This window comes from Equus caballus, chromosome 11 (assembly GCF_041296265.1).
Source record: "Equus caballus isolate H_3958 breed thoroughbred chromosome 11, TB-T2T, whole genome shotgun sequence".
Classification (NCBI taxonomy): domain Eukaryota; kingdom Metazoa; phylum Chordata; class Mammalia; order Perissodactyla; family Equidae; genus Equus; species Equus caballus.
Window position 1 is genome coordinate 4,498,252 of NC_091694.1, and position 23,310 is coordinate 4,521,561.

At 42.7% G+C, this 23,310-nt stretch overlaps 1 protein-coding gene across 12 annotated transcripts in view; it reads right to left on the reverse strand.

Moving 5' to 3' along the window:
• Positions 1-23,310, reverse strand: part of TNRC6C (trinucleotide repeat containing adaptor 6C) — a 141,104-nt gene that overhangs the window by 77,266 nt on the left and 40,528 nt on the right. For all 12 annotated transcript variants that reach the window (XM_023651937.2, XM_070225884.1, XM_070225891.1 and 9 more), the window contains 2 exons: positions 21,691-21,790; positions 20,883-20,904 (listed from right to left, as the gene is read on the reverse strand). In XM_023651937.2, coding sequence (XP_023507705.2) covers positions 20,883-20,904; positions 21,691-21,753 — 85 coding nt within the window. In that variant the 5' untranslated portion in view covers positions 21,754-21,790. The remainder of the gene's footprint in view (positions 1-20,882; positions 20,905-21,690; positions 21,791-23,310) is intronic.

Sequence of the window (23,310 nt, forward strand, 5' to 3'; positions counted from 1 at the left end):
TCATGATCCGAGCCCCAGATGGCTTCTAGATTTCTACATTTGGATGTCTTACAAGCACCACAAAATCAACCTGTCCCAAATACTCAGCAGCTTTCTGCCTCAATCCTCTTCGGAGTCGATCTATCACTCTCCCGGTACAGAGCACCAGGTCAGAAACCTGGGCTCCATCCATGATTTTTCCCTTTATTTTTCCCACCTATACCCCACAACCACTGAACCTTGGCATCTCTAGCTCCTACGTGTTTCCCCTAAATATCCCTCAAACTCAACCATCTGCTTCTATTCCTCTTGTAACGACCAGAGCCTGGGCACCATTCTCTCTCGTCTGGAGCACAAGAGCCTGGCTGTTCTTCTAACTCATCATCCACACTGCAGCCAGTGTGCTCCTTCTGAAATGCAGATCTCCTCCCAAGTTTAGAACCCTTGGAAGCTTCCTATGGCCTTAGTTTAAGTCCACAGGGTCCTGAGCAGAAAGCTGTCCCCAGTGCCCAGTTTCCCAGGCCCACCCTCTAACTCTGCCATGCGCAACTTCCCGCCTCTGGGCCCTTGTTCTTCCCTCTTCCATCTCACCACGGTGTATCACCAAGTCTGAGACACATTTCTGCACACTTTAACATTTCTTTCTTTTTTTCCCCCAAGGAAGACCAGCCTTGAGGTAACATCTGCTGCCAATTCTCCTCTTTTTGCTGAGGGAGACTGGTCCTGAGCGAACATCTGTGCCCATCTTCCTCTACTTTATATGTGGGACACCTGCCGCAGCATGGCTTGACAAGCGGTGAGTAGGTCCATGCCCGGGATCCGAATTGGCGAACCCTGAGCCACCGAAGCGGAACATGCGAACTTAACTTCTGTGCCACCAGGAAAGCCCTATATTTTAACATTTCTAAAATCAGAATGCATCTTATAATTGATGATGCAAATATCAATTTAACTGGTGATGTTTTCTTTCTCTAAGTGGTACATAAAATAAGGCATAATACAATTGAGAATATCTCAGAGTCAACAAAAAATGGCAATTCTTCATCATTCTTTAAATATCAGAGTAAATGTCACTTCCTCTTAGAACCTGCCCTGACTCTCGTAGGCCAGTTTGGGTGCTTCTCAAACACCCACAGTGTCCCCCCTGTATTTAGCAGAGCACAAACACAGCACATTGCTTTTAAACATCTGTCTCCCCCTCTAGACTGTAAATGTCGGCAGGGTGCCTGCCACACAGTAAGTGCTCAATAAATGGTAAAGGCATTGACCATTTCTCTCAAACACACACTCTCCAGTTAAAAAGAAGTGCAGAAATAGCAGCATAGTAGAAAGAAAGAAATTGGTATAATAGAAAAAATCCTAGACCAGGAATTTGAAAACCTGGATTCCAGAGCAGCTTCACTAATAGTGTGTGTGGTCTTGGTCAGTCAATAATCTGATACCCCTAGAGCTCAGCTTCCTTCCCTGGAAGGTGCAGGGCTTAGACTGGCTGACACTCTAAAGTGCCTTCCAATCCTGCAGGCCTAGGATTTTGTAAGTGAAGAAGAGAGAATGTGACAGGCGGTTTTCAATCTGGAATGGCATCATATCGGAGTCCAGTGCAGCTCTCTCTTACCTGCCTCCCCCATTCCTATTTCCCTGGCCTTGCTATGGACATGAAATATTTTTAGTAATTACTCTAGATGTGAAGGTTCTCTATCTTTAACTCAAAGGCATATGAGATAAAAAACCAAAACCTATTATAGGTTGATTTTTAAATGTATAAGGACCTTCAAATATGCTTTTTCCTGACATTGGCCTTTAGCTAATTAAATAACAGAAGTTCCTAAGTATTTAGCCAAATGAGTTGAAAATTTATGTCCCCACCGGAATGCTTATAGCAGCTTAATTCATAATTGCCAAAAATTAAAAGCAACCAAGATGTCCTTCTATAGGTGAATGGATAAAGAAACTGCGGTACATTCATACAATGGAATGTTAACGTTAAAAAGAAATGAGCTATCAAGGCATGAAAAGAAAAGGAGGAAACTTATGCATATTGTCAAGAAAAAGCCAGACCAAGAAGACTAGATACCACGTGATTTCCACTATAAGATTCTGGAAAAGGCAAAACTATGGAGACAATAAAAAAAAAAGATCAGTGGTTGCGGGGGTGGGAGGGGAGGGATAGGTGGAGCACATGGGCCTTTAGGGCAGTGAAACTGTGTGATATTCTAACAGTGGAAACAAGACATTATGCATTTGTCAAACCCATCAGAACCGCACAGCACAAAGAGTAAACTAAAATGTAAACCATGGACTTGAGTTAATAAAAATGTGTCAATACCGGTTCATCAATTGTAGCAAATGCACCCCACTAATGCAAGATGTTAATCAGAGGGGAAACTGGGGAGACGAAATATATGGGAACTCTTTACATTTTCTGTAAATCTAAAATTGTTCTAAAAAATAAAGTCTATTAATTTAAAAGACAAAAACAGAGAAGCAAACTTGCCCCATCTCTCACAACAGCAACCTTCCACTGCAACTTTGTAAATGACACTGAGAGCAGGGTAGAAGTACATTTGTCTAGGAAACATAAAACCACTAAATCTACTTTAAAATATGTACTTAGAATGATATCAATTCACTTTATTCCACATTTTACTGTATCTGGCCCGAAGGTTTTATTGTAGACGGAGCACTTGCAATTGCTTCTTAGGAAACTAGGAATAAGAATGCAATTGGTTCTTTCCTTTTACTACAAAATTCAAAAGCAGCAGCAGCAGAAGAAAAGGAGGAAGAGGGGGAGAGAGAGGACGGAAGAAAGGAAGGAGAGAACACAGAGAGAGAATATTAGCAAGCTGCACAGAGCTCCGCCCGGCCTGGTTAGGAAAGCCCTGTCTCTTTTGTAATCAGTGACACTGGAGGCTGGCTACCACCAAAGTCAAGGCACTGCCACCTGTGGTCCTGCCTCTTCCAAGACTGGAAATGAAGAAAACCTGGCCGAGCCCAAACCTGAAGGAAACCACTGGCAAGGACTCAAAGCAAAGAATCCCAGCTGACAGGAGCCTAAGGATCACCCCGTCCCCGCCCATCCGCAGAGACCCCCAGGGCCCAAGAGCGCTAACAAGACGACACAGCTGTCGCTGGGATGACAATTCTCTGCCACCCCGCCGCTGCTCTTCCTCTACACTGCCGCTGTATTTACAGAAAGATCAAAGGACAAACTCAGGGCTACTTTTCCTCACAATCTTTAAAGAAAAAGAAATTCATGCTACAGAAATGATGAAGTATGCACATAAGGCATGTTATCAGTCACTAGTTTTGAATCTAAACCAGCAATTCTAAGATCCTTGAACACAGATTATTCAGTTTTCCTTGTGTGACCTGCCGATGCATTCACTATGTGCAGTCAGTTTTAGATCTCAGACAGCTGCATTTTAGGAGTCAACGTGTTCACAACCAGCCTTCCCTTTCCCCTTTGAGAAACTGTGGTCTGAGGAGGACTGGAGCCGGCAGTGAACTAAGAATGCATCTGCCATTGTTAAAAGGCGGGGAAAAAAGAATGAAAAATATGCGTGAGAGACTGCATTTGGCCTGCAAAGTCTGAAATATTTATTACCCAGCCCTTCATAGGAAAAGTTCGCCAGCTCCTGGTGGAGGGACTAGAAGCTTCTTGTAACATTAGACTGAGCATCAGACACATAAATCTTGAAGGGAAAAAAAATCCCAGTAACGTATCTTAAAGTCTTGGGTAGGTGTGTTTTATTTTAAGAAGTAAATAAAAATAGCTACAAAAATTTTAACAGTTAATTAAATAATTGTTCCATGTCTCCTCTCCAATTGTGGGGATCATCTTCTTTATGATTACTGACTGGAAAGGTAATGTGATGCTATCACTCAGGAAAACAAAGGGAACAGACTAAGTCTAGGGATTATCAGATTTCTCTCTCAGAAACCCGGTGCTTTTAACGTACCGTAGCACTGAGCTACAAGGAAAACAAAAGCCACTATGTTAGACCTGTCAGCGAAAGATTGGACGAACTGCCCAGCTCCTTCCTGTTCCTTCAGAGACTCCTCTGCCTTCTGACGGCCCTCTAACCACACACGGACTTCAGCCTTTGGACTCATCCCTCTGCCCTGGACTCTCTGGAGAGGTCAGACAGTTTCATGAGTCTGACAGTCCCGTCCATGCCACTGAAACCGAAGTACTGTCTCATGTTGCCCTAACTCAAAGTCTGCTCTCCCTCTCCACTTGCCTACTGGATAGTGCTGCTTGGCAGCTGGTACCCTTCAAACAGAACGCATCCATAGGTCAAACAAGAATTTCCCAAGTCTGAGCCCAAGACGGTGCTGATTGCTGTAGGAAGGCACTGATGCGTAAGATAGGGTTTCTCACCTAAGTGAACCAAAAATCAATTGAGGGAATTAAAATTACAAGTTACAGAAACACGTGGATTTTCTGAAAGTCAGTCATTTAGAGAAGAAAGACGACCACGTGCTGCCCAATACGGTAGCCACTAACCATGGGTGGCTGCTGAGCACTGAACATTCAAATAGAGATGTGCCATAAGTATATACACACTGGAGTTCAAAAGGTTAGTACAAAAGAAAGAACACAAAATATCGCATTAACAATATTTATATTGATTTCATGTTGAAATAACATTTTGGATCTACACTTGTCTCTCTGCATCCAGAGGGATTGGTTTCAGGACCTCCCACAGACACCAAAATCCGTGAATGCTCAAGTCCCTTAGTCAGCCCTCCATTATCTGTGCATGTGGAAACCCCAGATACAGAGGGCCAACTGTATTAAGTAATCTCACCTGTTGCTTTTTAGTTTTAAAACTCTGCTACTAGACTATTTAAAATTACTAATGTGGTCACAATATGGCTTGCATTATATTTCTATTGAATAGCGCTGCTTTAGAAATTGCACTATCGTCTTGAAAGAGATCAAAGTTTGAGCTGGTTTCTCAGAAATATGTTAAATTTAAATAATTATCTGTTTTCACAAAGGACCATTAGTTGTGGTAGATCACAAGCTTTTCAGATGAGAGATTGTCCCTTACCACTCTACTAGCTTAAGTAGTAGCACTTTATCTCACAAACGGAAAAATGTCACTAAGTATTTGTTAAATTAAGGAAGAGACCAAGACCCCAGAACACAGAGCAAGCAAAGTACTCTCAGGTCACCCACATGCTCATTCTCATGTTAATATTTCCAGCTGCCTGAAATGCTAACGCCATGGCTGGTGGTCTAGGGGTCACCCGGGACGCTTAGGAAAGGAAAGAGAAGTCTCTCTCAGCAGAGCCAAGAGGTAGAAGGAAGTAAGAATTTGGACCCTGTCCAGCTGCACCTCTGGCCTCCTTTATATGAGATAGTGATAAACCTTCTCTGGTGTAAGCCAGTATTTTTCACACCTTTGAAACTAGCAGTCAACTAACATAATCTCAACTGGTAAATGGAGAATCTTGAAATTCAATCTATTCTTACAATACAGATAAACCAAATGGGCCGTTTCTCACTAGCCATATACTCTCACCAGATCCAAATTTCTCAATCTATTACTACCCAAAGAAACAGGGAAGGGTATAAAGGCAATCTTGACATTGCTCTTCTCAAACAGACCCGAATCTAAGGCCATACCTCAACGAGAGAGGCTCACAAACGAGTCTATCCCACACATCACTGTTTTCACACAGCAGCAGAACGCAGTAGGGCAATGGGAATTTTAGTTTGATTTTATTTATGGATCAACAAATCATTTGATTTAGAAAAAATTAAGATAGCAACCAGTTAATAACTTCATAGCTAATAAAAAAACTTTCAGTGACCTGGAAATTTCAGCTATTCTCCTTTGCCTAGTAAGCTTTTACTTTCTTCTTTTAAATGAGGGCGACATCTGCTGGGGAAAAGATAGATGTTAAATCATTATATAAGGAAGCAAACCTTTTAAAACTATTTTCTTTCCAAGCAACAATTTTCTGCTCTCAGTTAAAGATTTTCTGAGGGCACTGTCACAATAGGGTCCAAATGATTTCTAAATTCCTACTACTGCTTTCCCAAAGCACCAGGGCAGGGGGTTCCGCCGCTCCTGCAGGGCTCTGGAGGAGTGTATTTGGGAGCTCCTTTCAAGTTCTCCTACTACGCCTTGTCATCCCTAGGAGACCGAGAGGAGGAGCTTCCCCTGAGACTTAGCCTCGACTTTTCTCCCACCCTGCTCAGCATCCCGTTCCCTGCTGCCTCCCTAGCCATTTTACATTGCCTGAGCTTCCACTGCGTCATCGCAAGTCCCTGGGCCCCCTGGCCTTCCTCTCATTGTGCTATCCATACTGCTGTACCATCCCAACCTTCAGTCTGGCTTCCAGGCTGCCTGACACTGCCACATGCAGGCTCTTCTCAGTCCCCATGCTGCTAAAAATTCCTCTTATAATCTGATGTGGTCAGCCAAAATTCCCTTACTGTAACTGTCTACAACTTCTCCTACACTCTCTGAAATCCTGCTACCACCCAGCCCCCTTCTCAATCCATGCCTTCAACTTCCAGGTTACTGAGACAAATGCTACTCGAACATTGACAAGTACTAAGCCTTTCTACAGCCCAGCCACTCTTCTAGGCACTGGAGATATACCAGTGAACAAAAAGGCAGATGCCAGGCCCCGCTGGAGCTCACAGCTTAGCAGGGGAAGACAACGGAAACGATGCGGAGTAAGTTAAGTGCTGTGAAAAATGAGGAAAGCAGGGAAGGCTAAGTAAGGGTTCAAACTCACTGTTTTCTCATGTTCGCTGCCTACCATTCTTTTCACTTCCACAAAATGTGTCACTGTCCTCACTTAACCTCCCCTTATTTACTTATTTAGGAGATATTTAATGAGTGCCTATTTTGTGCCAGGCACTGGGTACACTGAGGAAAATAAACAGATATGGTTCCTATCCTTGGAGTTGCTAACGGAGCAAGAGATAGACACTATCTTTAGAAGGATTCCACAAATACATACTTACAAGCTGTGGTAAGCATGATCAAAGTAACACTGGGACAGAAGAATCTATTTTAGGTTAGGGACTCAGAGAAAGCTCCTTTGATGAAGTAACAATTAAGCTGATCCTGAAGAAGTGTTAGCCAGATGAAGAGTGTGTGCGCGCGCATGCGTGTGCCTGCCCACTTGCATGCGTGTGCTGTGCCTGCGAGCTCACTCCCACTAGCTGGACAGTGCATGGGAAAGTCCTGAAATGGGAAAGAGCCTCGTGCTTTCAAGGACCGAAGCAAGGCTGGTGAGGCTGGAGCTCAGTGCCTGAGGGTAGGGCCGTTGGAGGTGAGGCTGGAAAGGCCGCCACGGACTTGGTGAGGATGTTGGATTCCATCAATTGGCCAACGGCTGGGAGAGTGCTGGGGGCCGCCTGGTGGAAGGCTGCTCCATGTGGTCCTGTCCTGATTGCAGCACGTGGAGGGGTCTGAACCCTCCGGTTTCAGGGAGAAGTTCTCTGGGGACAGACGCCTCAGATTGAAAACTCATGGGGAGTCAAACTGCTGCAACCATCACTGGCTGTTTAAACTCAACAAGCGGGTGACCTTGATCAAGAACCTGCCGGTGCAGGCTCTAGAGCCAGGTGACCCTGTCTGACACCACCTTCACGGTTAAGGGAAACAACAGGGGAGCCACGGCCCACAGCAGCAGCTCCCACCTTGTTCTGTTCTACAAGTGACGCAGGCACACACTTGGGAGGAGGAGTTGCACCTTACATTCCTCACCAGGGACTTAAGAGGGCAGGGGAGCATGGGGTGCCCAGGCACTGAGGCGTTTCCATCTTATTTCCTTACCCAAGTCATACTACCAAGACATTCTTCTCTTTAAAAATTTACTTGGAAATATTTAAGATGTATCAAAAGGCATAAAGAGCAAATAGTCAACAACCCCCCATGAACCCAATCCCCAGCTTAAGAAACAAATGTCACCAATTCCACCAAAGCCCTGCCTCCCCTTCCCTGACTGTACACTCCAGCTTCGCCCAGAGATACTCGCCATGCACAGTTTGGGTTTATTGTCATTCCCACACACTCCTCTTGAGATGCAGTGTAGTGGCTACGAGGATGGACTCGGGGTTTAAACTTCAGCTCTGCCAGTTACTGACTGGTGACCCTGGGTAAGTCACTTAACCTCTCCGTCCCTCAGGGGGATAAAATGAGGGTAACAATACCTTACTGAAAGGGTTCTCTGAGGAATGAACGTTAATATATGCAAAGAATGGTTCAGAACAGTGCCTGGCACACAGTAAGTGCAATGTGTTCATATCATGTTAGAGAAAAAATCCACGGACGCTTGTGAAAGATGGTAAGGTAGATCTGAATCAGGACCACAGTGACGGGTATAAGGACACTGTGATGGGGCCTGCAGTGGGGGAGAGAGATTGGGCCCAACTCTGAATATAGTGTGAGCAAGTGTGAATTCACAGCCAAGGAGCAGGGTGGGGGCAGTGGATGGAAAACTACAACGAGGAAACCTCAGGGGTGAGGGAGAGTCCTGCTGCCTACAGGCCAGGGCGGCCAGACACCGCCTCAGGGAGGTGGAGGACGAGGACCCTGAGCAGATACCGAGGGAGGTGAGACAGCAGGGTGGGGTGGGGTAGTGCTGGTTACACTGACGTAGTAAGTTCTTCCTAAAACTGGATTTTACAAGGTAGTGCACAGAAAGGCCCAGGAAAAGGTCCAGGAGCCTGACTCAAGTTTGGTCAACCAAAGAATCTTTGTTAGTTATAATCCTCCTCCTCTTCTCAGAAGCAAAGGGAAATATTTTAGGCTGATTTAAAAGAAAGAAGTCACATGAAATGAATGGTAGATAAGGAAATAAAGAAGGGAAGAAGGTAGGCAGAGACGTGAAGAAGTCACCGTGGGAACTTAGGAGAGAGGAGGACAACTGTACTCAGGATTGGAGGGTTAGCTCTCTAGGTCTGGCCCTAAACCACCCCCCTTAATTTGGGTCTCACCTTTCCACTGTTTGGAAAGTGCTAAGCACTATATAAATGTGAATGAACAGCCATCCCATAATTTTTAAAAATGTTACAGAGCAGGAGTCAACCTTGTCTCCCCTCCCCCAACATGCACATCAGCGCAGGACTGGCAGCGCCTGGGTCGTAGCTATGGCTCAGGCCCCCAGCAGAGGCGCACGCGTGCAGTCTGGCAGGCAGTGACCTGGCTGCTCTCTGTCTACTACACCAGCTCCAAGTGTAAGCAGAACCCTGGAGATGGTGGAAGTTTCTGCTCAAGGTCCCAGTGCACAATCACTGCCTTGGTGGCGATGAGAGACATCACTGGTGGCAACTTCTTGAGTCACTGCTGGGCTGCAGCAGTGACACTGTGCTCTTGAAGTCAACAGTGCCAGTGGAGCCTCCAACTCTCTCCCAGGGAGCAGCTCTTGGGGAGGATGTCTTAGGGAATCATTTCTGGAGGCCCAGCCTAGTGCACGCTCCCTTCCCCTGGCCTCACAATGATTTTATAAGCACTCAATTCCCTGTACTTAAACTCATTTCTGCTTAAAACAGCTAGAGTCGTTTCTGTACTCTTCAACTGAACTCTGGTTAAGAGCACAAATTTTTTTAGCAAGTAGTACACTTGAATCTTGCATCCACTCGGCAACATCACAGTATATGGTATGAGCTAGATACTCATCAACTTTCCTTTCAACGGTATTTACTCTAATGGGACTTATTTATATTCACTCTCAATTAAAATCTCTTGGGCTATGACCATTAGCCTAAAGAATACTGACAAGTAGGCATGCAACAGATTGGAGAGGTAGATTTTAAAAGTAACTTTTTATAGGTAAATGCTAACCTAGAGGGACATTTTTTTTTTTAAGATTTTATTTTTTTCCTTTTTCTCCCCAAAGCCCCCAGTACATAGTTGTATATTCTTCATTGTGGGTCCTTCTAGTTGTGGCATGTGGGACGCTGCCTCAGCGTGGTTTGATGAGCAGTGCCATGTCCGTGCCCAGGATTTGAACCAACGAAACACTGGGCCGCCTGCAGCGGAGCGTGCGAACTTAACCACTCGGCCACGGCGCCAGCCCCTAGAGGGACATTTTAACACATCTTATTTCTGAAATTGGGAAGAATCTTACAATTGGTGTATAAATTTAATATGGTTTCCTCATTCACTCTCCAACGCCATCAATAAGACATTATTAAATCAATACTATGTCTTATAACTGACGGCATCTTAGAACTTAAAAAAAAGTTTTCGTATGATAAAGCATACAATTTCTCTTATGCATAGATACTACAAAATGACAAAAAAGGGGAAAATATTCAAATATCATCCATTAATTCTAGGTATTTCAGAATATATACTCAAAGACAGAGTTTCTTAAAATTTTAAATTCACCCAAATATATGACTGACTGTTTGCAAATGTGACTTTGAAAGAGAAGTATTCTCCCCTGCTGAAATAATCAGTGATTTCAAATAATATTTTCATTATTACAATTTCTTCTGCAACCTATACAGCAACAAACACTGTAGTGAGAGGGTCCCTTAGAATAATGAGATGCAAGGAGAAGGCAGCTTTGAGCATCGAGGGTCCATCTGCTGTGTTTATCGGCAGTCCCAGTTGGGTACAAAGTGATGGCCTTCTGTTTGTTCTGCTGACGGTTTCTGGCTGATCTGTCACCACGGCAACTTTTGGAGCCCAACTCAAAATGAGCACAAACTCATTAACTACTAACTATATTAACTTAGTGTCTGTTGCTAATGAGAAATGCTGTTTAGAGATATTTTCTTTTCTAACATACTACAGTTACTTCTCTAAAAGGTATTAAATTAAATGCCACTCAATATATCAGACTGGATAATATAAACGTTAAAGTAAAATTACTTTAATAATAACTACTAATAATACGAATAATTTCATTAAAAGGTTACTTTGTGGGGCTGGCCCCGTGGCCGAGTGGTTGAGTTCGCACTCTCCGCTGCAGGTGGCCCAGTGTTTCGTTGGTTCGAATCCTGGGCGTGGACATGGCACTGCTCATCAAACCACGCTGAGGTAGCGTCCCACATGCCACAACTAGAAGGACCCACAACAAAGAATATACAACTATGTACCGGGGGGCTTTGGGGAGAAAAAGGAAAAAATAAAATCTTTTTTAAAAAAAAAAAGGTTACTTTGTTTTGGTCCTTTGATTCTTCTACTTTAAGAAAATATACTATTTACCTTACAGGCAAATGCTTCTAAGCTCTTTTAAACAATAGCTGGCTGATTTAGAAGATTAAAATAGAGGGGCTGGCCCCGTGGTCGAGTGGTTAAGTTCACGCACTCTGCTTCGGCAACCGGGGGTCTGCAGGTTCGGATTCTGGGGGCAGACCGACATACCACTCATTAGGCCATGCCGTGGTGGCATCCCACATAGAACTAGAATGACCTACAACTAGAATACACAACTATGTACTGGGGCTTTGGGAAGGGAATAAAAAACGAGGAAGATCGGCAATAAATGTTAGCTCAAGACCAATCTTCCTTACCAAGAAAAAAAAGAAGAAAAAAATAGTTTAAAAAAGGGGGAAAAATTTGATAAGAGCATATGTTAAAGCCAAGTAATGAATACAGCATTAATATATATCGGCTTTTTTATAACCTTTTCAATATGTAACATCAGCTGAAATACTCCTCAAAAGAGGCAACACACACTGGACAGACATGAGGGTAAAGGAAGTCCACCGAGTCCACTGCTTTCAGCTCCCTCACCTCCATCCTGACCGCGTCCCTTTCCCGGCTGAATCATGCTGAACTGAACAAGCTCTCGAGAAACAGCAAACCCTAACCTCATGAAACAGACGGCTTCAGTGCAAGTGTGCCCACAGGTCTCTTCTCAGGACATGCGCACTGCCTTCTGCACCAGGACTCTGTGTGAGTTTTCTTTAATAAGTTAATAAAGTGTGGAAGAGCAATAATCCTGGGATGTTTTTCCCCAAAAAGTGCAGAATCCTTCAACCTGCCAGGAGAGGGAGGCCGAGTTAAAGCACTGCGACATTTAGTCGGAGAAGGCGGCGGGGGGGAGGAAAAATGGCCATGCGGCAAACTGAAAAGCCTTATTGCTCGAGGAAAAGAACATTCCTCCTCTATGATGCCTGCCCCCATCCACCTTTAGCCTCATCTCACACTACTGTCCCCTCTGCTGACTACTCATCTGCTAAGCCAACGTCCTGTTTGTTTAGGTTCTGGAAAACAGCTAGCCAGCCTTTGCAAATGCTGTTCCCTCTGTACGTGGGAGCCCTTAGCCCTCTCTCTACTTTCCTGGGCCTAGTTACATTCTCTTCATCCTTCAAATCTCAATTCAAGCATCACTCGGGATGCCTTCCCTAAGCCAGCCTCATTCAGGTTCCTCTGCTCTATGCTCTCATTAAATGATGTTCCTTTCCTTCAGAGCAGCCATCTCAGTTAGTAATGACACATAGTGCACTCTGATGGCTGTTTATGTCCATTCCCCATAAGACTCTAAGCTCCACAAGAGTGAGAAGCATATCTATTTTTCAAATCTTTTTCTCCCCATAGCAAACAGCACAGTGCCAGGAAAATGGGAGGTGTTCAACAAATATCTTTGGGATCAAGTGGTCAGCCCTGGTAGACTATCTACCAGCATGACCCCTTCCTCTCCGCCCTCACTACTCACCTCAGTCTCTGGAGCCTGAACTGTGCAGTGGCAGTGGTCTAACTGTACCCACTGCCCCCAGCTCTCCCTCTCGCCAACTGTTTAATTCATCTTCAATGTGGCACGTTCAGTGATCTTTCTAAAACATAAATCTCATGATGTCACTCTCCCACTTAAAACTCTCCAATGGCTCCCTCTGGTCTAAAAGATCAAATCTAACATCCTTCAGATGGACTCGATATATGAGCTAGTCACCCTGCCCTCCACCTTTCTGGCTTCAACTCCTTTTTTTGGTAGGACAGACTGTCAAGAGTGCTCAGTTCTAATGGCCTAAGGGATGGCTCTGGGATGACTGGGATAGGCGTCCCTCCTTGTCCTTGTTCTCATGGCTACCTTAGGGGCCAGCTGGAAGCTCTAGAATGCACTTATCTCATTCTTAATCAGTATGTTCCTTTGCCCCACTTTTCTCACTTATTTTTAAAAACAGGTTATCGTTTCCTATAAACATACAAATATTGGATGAAAAGACGACCAAATGAAGGTAACTTAAATGCTTTCAGATAGAAGATGTCGGATAAATCACAGCATCCACAACATTTTATTGCATTCATCTGCTTATATATCCATTTACTTATATATCTAACTATTTCTATTAACATATCTTTTTGAGAACAGGGAACGTATCTCTGCTGTCAGGTAGGTATTTATTGTTTATTAAACTAATTAATGAACTACCTTGACAACTCTAGGTAGAAAAATGTGACTACCATTTAGTTCATTTATTAACACATTATTTGGTAGGTGTGCTAAAAGCTAGATAAAATGTGATCACAATTGAAAGTACATATTTTCTGAAATTACTATATTACAAGAAACTGCACGCATAAAAGGAAAGGGAAATGACTGAGGCATGCAGAAAACTAAGCAGCGATGAGACTTTCTGCCCAACTGTAGAGGCCAATTTAATATTAGAAACCAATCTGGAATAAGAAAGCAGTTAACTGGGGCCGGCCTGGTGGCGCAGCAGTCAAGTGCACACGTTCCTCTTTGGTGGTCTAGGGTTCACCGGTTCGGATCCCGGGTGCGGACACGGCACCGCTTGGCAAGCAGGCTGTGGCAGGCGTTCCACGTATAAAGTAGAGGAAGATGGGCACGGATGTTAGCTCAGGGCCAGTCTTCCTCAGCAAAAAGAGGAGGACTGGCAGCAGTTAGCTCAGGGCTAATCTTCCTCAAAAAAAAAAAAAAAAAAGCCAGCAGATAACTCAATAAAAAGTGGGAAAATATTTGAATAGATATTCACGAAAGAAGATACACAGCAGAAAAGCACATCAAAATAATGTTCAATCAGTAGCCATTAGGGAAATACAAATCAAAACCACAACGAAACACCATCACACACTTTTGGAATGGCTAAAACGACGCAGGCTGACTTTCCAAGTGCTAGTGAGGATGTAGAACTGAAATGGTACACCACTTCGGAAAAGTTTTGCAGTTTCTTGAAAAGTTAAACATACATCTATCATGAGATCCAGCCACTCTACTCCTACACGTTCACCAAAGAAAAATGAAAGTATATATCCATATAGAGACTTGTATATGAATGTTTGTAGAAGCTTTATTCATGAGAGCTAAAAACTCAAGTGTCCATGAACAGCTGAAGGGGAAAACGAACTGTGATAAATCCAAAGAAACGCCGCTCTGCAACAAAAGGAATGAACTACGGACACATGCGACAGCAGGAAGGAATCTCCAAAGTGTGAGGCTGACTGGAAGGAGCCGAGAGCATATACTGTGTGATTCCGTTTATCAAACAGTCTAGAAGAGAGAGACTTCTGTCCAGACAGAAAGCAATCAGCGCCTGCCTACAGGGCGCTGGGGGTGGGCGGGCAGGAGAGACGGGTGGAGAGGGGCCCAGGGACACCTTCAGGGACGATGATGTCACCTTGATTGCAGGGATGCTTTCACAGGTGTGCACATGCCAAAACTCACTAAAGTGTTCTTTTCAGATACGTGTGGTTTGCTGTATGTCAACTATAACTCAAGAAAGCTGTTAAATAAAACAAAGAAAAGAAAGCAACCTGGGTAAATAAGTCATTTCTCAGAAAGCAGACTGGCAGCTTCCTTTAGAGCTAGAAACTGTCACTTTCTCTAAACTTGGAAACCGCTTTCACGTTTAATGTTTTAGTGAAAAGTTATGTTAACTGGAGATGTAGATTTCCTTCCCTTCATCTGAGCATTACTGGAAGGGCCCTCAAGAGGATGCTGTGAAAGGGGCATGTGACCAAGAAGCAGTGCCCTGCTGCCCTGTTATCACTGGGTTTATCTCCTTTCTTCTAAAATGTGATCAAGAGCTTCTCTCTCTATATGTACCTACTTCCCTCCACCCCATTAAGTTTTCATCCTTTTAAACTGCCTATATACTAGGGGGAAAATACCACTTCTTAATACTCTTTCCTTTGTTCCCATGAAAAAAAAATATTAATGCATTTATTATATCTTCGTTCCCCTAGGGATTTAACAGTAAAATTAAATAATTACTTTAAATAAAGAGCAACATGGCCAAAGAAAGACACATCTAATATTTAAAATCCTGTAAGATACCATCCCATAAAGATCCCTCATGTAATAAATCTCTTAGGAATTTCTTTCATCCTTATTTGAAAAGACCGTAAGTTACTTCATAAAATGAATGGTTATACTGATAATAGATACATAATATCTATGTCTCCTTCATATGATAGCAGAAAAAAATACATAATTGGCAACCAGAAGATAAGGGTTCTAGTTCTTGTTCTGCCAAACGAGCTGTCAAAACTTATACAATTCACTTAATCTCTTTGAATCTCATTTCCTATCCAACGTAGGAATTGGATAAACTCTAAGGATCCTTCAAGCTCTAAGATTTTATTAATTTTGTAGACAGGCAAATAAATTGAGACATTTTATAAAATATATTGTGCTGAGGGGCTGGCCCCGTGGCCGAGTGGTTAAGTTCGCGCGCTCCGCTGCAGGCGGCCCAGTGTTTCGTTGGTTCGAATCCTGGGTGCGGACATGGCACTGCTCATTAAACCACGCTGAGGCAGCGTCCCACATGCCACAAATAGAAGGACCCACAACAAAGAATATACAACTATGTACTGGGGGGCTTTGGGGAGAAAAAGTAAAAAATAAAATCTTTAAAAAAAAAAAATATTGTGCTGAGCATACTGGTTAGACTCTTATCCACTGCTTTTAAGAGCAACACGCACTGAATATAATATTTGCTTTGGTTATGTGGATATGAACACGAACACTCATACATTTAAGGAATCCGGCCAATTTTATTACACAAGGTAACTCAAGAAACCACAGATCTGATGCTTCATAAAGACTAACTGTTGATTACTGTGTTGAGACCCCCGAAAGACTGAATGAACAGCAATCAGCTGCCTCAGCTGAACAGAAGTGCCACGGAGCCAGAGAAGTGCAGCACTGCGGGTTCCCATTCTGTCTGTTTTACCTCTCTCTGACTCTGACATGGGGAGGGTATGCTTTCAAACTCAATTCTCACTACTTCTCATTCATGCTGAGAAAACGCTTTGAAACTCTATGTTTAGAATGAGCCTTAATGACAGTATGGCACAGTGTATATAATTTGCGATCCCCAAACCCTTATCACTCAATGTAAGGCTACTGAAAGAACATGCTTTCAATTTATTTACATTAACAAAAGCACATAAAGGTTTTCTTAAAATTAACAATTACAAACTGAATGCAAGGCAAAGCTGAATATCTGACTGCAAAACTTATAATCCTTTCAGGCAAGATTAGGAGACTAATTAAAATGTATGAATTTATAAAAGTATATCATTCAAAACCACAAATCATCAATCATATGGAGTTTGAGCCACATTGGGTCATCAAGATATTTGCTTTCATATATGATATAATTAACTTTGAGTCTTTTGTATGAAAACGTATCTTCCTATTTTATGAACTTTAGAAAAATCTGGCTAAAACCAGTGAATTAAATTCACTTCACATTAATGAATATTATTAATAGTTCATCTTAAAAAAATCCATTAAATCCATGAAAAAACTCAGAAGACAATACAGAGAATTTAGGCTCATAAAGCCATCACATCACATAGAAAGCTATTATTATCTGTGCCCAAATTAAGGGCAGCGCCCAAAATAAAGAACAGAAATTACTGCTTACCGAAGTAGAACCCCTGGTAAAGCGTCCGGCACTTAGACACTAGTTACTGTACCGCAGGGAGACGACACACAAGGTAATGGTGTTCCATAGCAGGATCGTGGCTGACTCCCCTCCCCAACTATGAGAGCATCCAGGGCCTCTTGAAGGCATCACAGGTAACTGTGTTCAGTTGGCTCTTCATCACCAAGGCAAAGACAATGTTCAGCAGAATTTACAAAGTATTATTTTGTTTGAAAATAGGCTCATAGAGAGGTTTTCAAATTGCTTAGTGCAGCTCCTCAAGGGGCAGCCGACGGGGGAGTACTCACTGGGGAAGCAGCAGAGAGGCCATATAAAATATACCTTTATGTGTATATACTCATAAAGAGATGCAGTCAAGGATGGCCAACAAAATGTTTACTGGTGATACCTCAGAACGGAGAGATTTCACGTGAATTTAACTTTTCTTTAGACAATGCTCAAACTATTTTCAATAAGAACATATTATATTTTTTCATTGTAAGAGGAAAAATAAGGAAGAGGTGACTGTGACAACAACTACCCAAGACCAGAAGGCAGTGAAGGAGAAGGATTCCAGGCATATGCCCATGTTCAGACTCCGGCAGAGGCAGAGCTCAAGCCCATTGCAGGATCCGCATGGTCGGGGGACAGGAAGAGGAGGAAACTGGTGAAAGGCAAGAACGAGTCCACTACTTGAATGGAAACCTTCAGAGCTGAACCAGAGTGTCTCTCCTGGCTGCAGAGAAAGCGTGGTCCCCACCTGACACCAGGGCAGGGCATAAATGTCGGCAGCACAGTGTTTCAAGAAAGCTTAGTCACTTGGCCTGTATCTTAAAACAAGAAGAAAATGACCTCAACCAAGAAATCACAAGTCAGGATTTTAAAAAACAGTCAGAAACAAAATTTTATTTTATTTGTAAATTTTGTAAAGCAGACTTTCTAGAAACCTAGTTTTCAGATGGGGTAGGAGGAGAGGAGAAGCATGCCATATATTAGACTAAGCTCATCAAAAAAGACAAATTTCTAGCGAGATTCAGTTCTGCATTAGTCTTTTAAATGAAGATTCATAGTTCAACAGTTATAGCCAGCTATAAAAAACTTTTTAAGCATAATTAATGCTATAATGAAGACTGACCTACCAAGAATGGATTAGGCTACTCTCTAGGAGAAAGCAGAAAGGTATAATATATATATGTATATGCAGTATATTCTAAAGAGTTCTCTGAAAATGTTAAACGTAAATCAAAATTTAAAGAGGCTAAGTTTCAGGTACTGAGATTAAGTCAAATATAATGTTAAATAATGGAGGCACTGCTTTACTAATGCTACCACTATTGAGCAGTGTGTAATACTGCAGAGCAAGTATATTACTCATTGATTTGGTCTAGTTTGAGCTAATTATCAAAATAAAATCAATTCAAACTTCTTTCTACCATGTTAATTGACTCAGTGATATTATATAATCTAATTTATGACTGTAGCCTCTCTCATGAGAGTATTCAACTCTTGACTCACTCAAATTGCTAAACTCTTTCCTAGAGAGCAGGGTTCTCCGGCTCCTGTTGATTGTGGAGTGGGTTGTCACATCTGGCCAGGAAGCATGACCCGGCTCTGGAGTCAGAGGCAAGGTTGAACCAAGTTCTGCCACTCTCACTAGCTCTGTGACCTTGTCTAAGTTAGCACACCTCTCTGAAAATCCCCTGTTCTGTTCTGAAACACGGTAGGCACTGAGACACAGCGATGCTTGATAAAGGTCTACTGTGTGACTCTCCTGGCACTGTAAGTGCAGAAAGGTTCCGAGCACATCAGCCTGCTACTCCCCAGCTGTGTAGCCTTGGGGGCACTCAACAAACTTGCACAGCTTCAGCTTACTCGTGTGTACACTGGAGACAACGGCACCAACAATTAGAAGTAACAGATGTACAGGCTGAGGCCAGGGTCTGGCAGGAAAGCAGTCTCTAAGTGAGGGCGCTGACTCAGGCTCCGACCCTGCACACAGGGCTGGGAGCGGGGGCTGTATGGGTGAGCAAGGCCAAGGGAGCCCCTAGCAGACTAGGGCAGGGCACATAATTAAAACACAGAGCGTTGGAAAAGTAAATCTATGTTGCATGTGAGCACTAATGCTGCTCCTACAATATATCTCACACGTTCAGGCCAGCCTGTGTTACGTAAAACACGTGTCCACCCAGAAACGGAGAACCACCGTCTTGCAGGCAGTTAATTTTGATGTAACCAGTAATAATAGAGAGTCTGAGAAAAATTTAAACCTTGATGCTGCTAATATTCACTAATGAATTATCTAGCAACACTGTGAGATTCTAATTCAGAAAGCATTTTTTTGTTTAGAGGACATTAACAGTCATCATTATGATCTGTTCTGAGGCTAGTTATAGTCAGTACAGTCACTGACAAATTGTACCCAAAGGAGTAGGATTTTAGAGAAGATAAAAGAAGATAAAAACCCAGGAGAGTTTGGAGTCAGAAATGAAAATACTCATCAGAAGAGTAACAGAAAATAGTAACTCCGCGTAAGGTGTCAGGACAATGTAATTCATGATCTCTATAGAGTCATAAGCAATTTGCTACTATTTGAAGAGAAAACAATTACAATGACAACAGAATATACCTGGTATTGAATCAGGTTGTAAAAGCTCCTCAAAATGTTAAATGAAAAAGGAAACAGAGGAGTCAGAACAATAATTCTGTACTTTTGAAGGACAATTATAAGGAACCATTGTTTCTTATTCAAGGTCATAAATTCAAATACAACTACAACCACAACCTTTTGAACCCTTCTGGAAGGTTTGATGTAAACGCACACTGCTTCTGAGAGAGTAAGAGGGAAGAATGTCCTTTCTGAAAACTATGCTGCCTTTTAATATTCATTTCATACAAAATTCATCCCTTCATGTGACTCTGGTGTAGTGGCTCTGAGGCCTACTGCACGGGGGTCAGGAGCCCGGGCTCCCTCAAGTCCCACCCTTACCACTAACTGCTAGACCGAGAGCGAGCCACCCAGCTCATATGACCGGCTTCAGTTTCTTCACTGTAAACTAACACCTGCCCTGCTCAGTTATGAAGTTCAAAGGAGATAACACACAGAAACTTTACTTTGAAAACTATAAAATGTCAAGTAAGAGTATTAGTCGTGGTGCTGCCTGAGACAACACTCTCACGGAAATCTTTACATTGCATGCATCTGCATGTACAATTTGTGTACATGTGATGGTCCAACAGAAATAAAAACTTAAAAATAATAACAATTAATTATAGGCAACGTCTACTGAGCACCAAGGCACTGAGCCCTTTTCATGCATGATCTCGCTGAGTCTTCACAACAGCTCATGAGGTGGGAACCATTCATTCATTCCCTCCCTCATTTTAAATACGAGATACCTGAGGCCTAAAGAAGCGAAGTAACTTGCCCCAAATCAAAGAGAGCTGGTGTACGCGACTCCTGAGTGTGTGCTCTTCACCACCGAACAGCCCCAACCATGTAAGCATAAAATGAAGAGGCTCGGAGTGCTGCTTCCATTTTGTTCATTCGCCAGCAAATCAAAGGCATGCCTAAGTTACCGTGAGAACTACATGTGTTTCCACCAACACCCATTAAGTCAATAATAAGCAAATTCTGGACTTGGAGAATAAAAAAGAAATCTCTTACACGTTAAAAAGCAAAGAGGGAATACAGAAAGAATATACTTCTTTTTATTATAAATAGTTGGCAAAGACAAATTGGAAGTTTTTAAAAAATTCAGTATCTTTTGGTTGTTCTTATTAATTGGATCAACTTCATCGGTTTAATCCTTGTTTAGTGGAAATCAAACCAAAGGAAAATTATAAAGTATCGTTTAGAAAGCTAATATAACATTCTTTAGGCATTTCAGACTAAGCAAGTGTCAATGAGATGCAGATGTAAAACCAGTGATAAATGAAGAATTTCACACTGAATAATAAAAAGTAAATTCCAAGGCGGGTTGGATTCTTTGTTTTTAACATTAATTTTTTAAAAAGTCATCTTCATCATAAAAAGTTTGGTACTGCCATAAAATGCACCCCCCCCATAAAATAAACTTACCTTTGGTTTTTTGATCAGCAGCCTGAAAAAAAAAATCAGAAACTCTTTAGGAATAATAATGTGTAGAATGTACACATCTATGAAAGTTTATAAGCAGACTTTTAATATTGAAAATTTTAAAAATAAATTTTTGCCCAGTTACTTTATTAAAATTCATTACCGGGAAAAATGTACAACTGTCTACATGCTATCGATTATATGACATTATTGATCTAAAGGCAAAAAAATCTATGTGGAAGTTCATTTAAGCTCTATATTTTATTATAGTCTAAAAGGTATTAGAGTTTAAACTACAAGATATATTAAACTAGGCAAGAACAAAAACAAATGGCATAAGTTGGTACATTAAATGCCACCAAGTCCAAGCATGACTATAAGACTTACAGTAGGACTTAACGTTTTCATATTTACCGACAGGATTTATAAAAGAAAATTTGCCAAAGCTGCAAAAATTATTTCCAGCTTTTCTAATAAAATCAGTTAAGTGGTCCTTTCCTCACTTGTTACACACGGTTGTTCTGAACAATTCATTTTAAGTAGAACAGCATGGACATTCTTTACCACCACCAACTAAAATCAAACTTCTTTAAAACACGGCTCTAACATTTCCAGTTCCTTGAGAAAGACATCTTGTGGCTGTCACCCTGTATTTATTTCACCAGTACAATATCTATTTTTTGCTGATTATAGATTTAGCATATTGATTTTTAAAAGCAATAAAACAAAACTTTGTAATGTAATGGCTATGATGATGCAAATGAGACACATAATGATTATAAAGACAATGACATAGTAACTCTAGCCAAACCTTTTTCTGAGCACCTTCCTTCTTTTTCTTTTCTTCCTGCTTTTTCTTTTTCTTTTCTTCCATCAAACGTTCCTCTTTTTGTGTTTCTTGTTCTTTCTCCCTATTAAATATAAAGAAAAGTAGTATTAGTATAATGTCCATTTTAAATCAAAAAACGAAAGAGCATTAGCTGCAGAAAATTTTAAGTCAAAGTTTCACACAGGCACAAAGAAGGACACTTCAGAACAGAGGTGTTAGGACAGACATTCGCCCCACCACGGGCCACATCTCTCCAGGACCACAGCAAGCGGCCCCGATTTCTTTAGGTTCAGTTGGACCTTTGTTCGGTCCACACGTGCTGAGCACCAACCTTCTATTAGACGATGTATTAGGACATAAGAGTAGAAAACAGAGTGAGATGCAGTTCCCTCAGTCCAGCCCCAGAGCAGCACTTCTCAGTGTTGCCACAGGGACCACAATCCTCAGAATCACTGGGGGTGCCTATCAAAAATATAGATTCCTGGGTTCCACCCACACCCAACCAAATTAGAATCTTTGGAGGTGATTCTTATGCACACTATAATTACGTGATTGTTTGAAAAACCAATAGCTTTTAAACAGAGATTCCTACAGAGCATGGTGCGCTACTCTAAGGCCAGACCGGAACACAGCACAAAGCAGCTCCACTTGGAAGAGGCGGGCAGCCTCTGAGTCAGGCGGAACTGCTGCAAAAGTGTCGGCTGGCACGGGGTGGCATGTCAGTTATCAACCCATTGCCTGTCAGCTTCAAATTCACTCTTTAACACCTGCTCTACAATAACGTACAGACCTCCTTCAAGCATTTCTCCTTTCCAGTGAGCACGATGCAGAGCTTTCTCAGGAAAGGGTCCTAGAGGGACAGGGTAGCAGAAAGGCACTCTCCCACTATTTATGGCTGCTGTGGGGTGGGGTCAACATGTGGCTGTGACGACATCAGTGAGGACCTCAGTCACGGGCCCAGAAAGGGCGGCCCCTCAGCAACACTGCAGCTCTGGCAAGGTCTAGTGTCATCACCTATGACCCTTTCAACACAGACACTGTGCTCCAGGCCTGCCTCTTGCCCCCCCTTCGCACTAGTCTCTCATGGTTCTCCCAATGACACGGCCCTCCTGACCGGGACGCTGTGTGCTCCACGCTACTGCACTGATAGCCCCACTTCTCTGCACACTTGCATGCCTGGCCATCAGCTGCAGCTTGCCACCAGGAGGGCTGCCACCAGGGCTCCACCTTCTGTGTGCCCACGTGACTGGCTACTGGCTGCGGCTTTCCTGGGCTGGGCCATGCTCTGGAGGAGTCTTCCTGCTGCCTAGCAACTGCAGACCAGCTGACCTGGGCAAACCAGGGAGTTGTTCTGCCATCCAGTGGGCTGCAACAACACTTTCTTCACTGAGTCTGAACCCCAACCTTGAGGAGAGGAGCCCTCTTCCAGTCAGTCCTTCCTCGGGGACTCTCTCTCAGCCTAGGTCCATACGGTTTTCTACAGATACTCTTTTATCAGAATTTAATTAGCGTTTATAATAAACTTTCCCTGTTTATATCACCACGTGGTTTCTATCTTCTGATTGGGCCCAGACTGATACAAGTGGGATGGAGGATTTAACA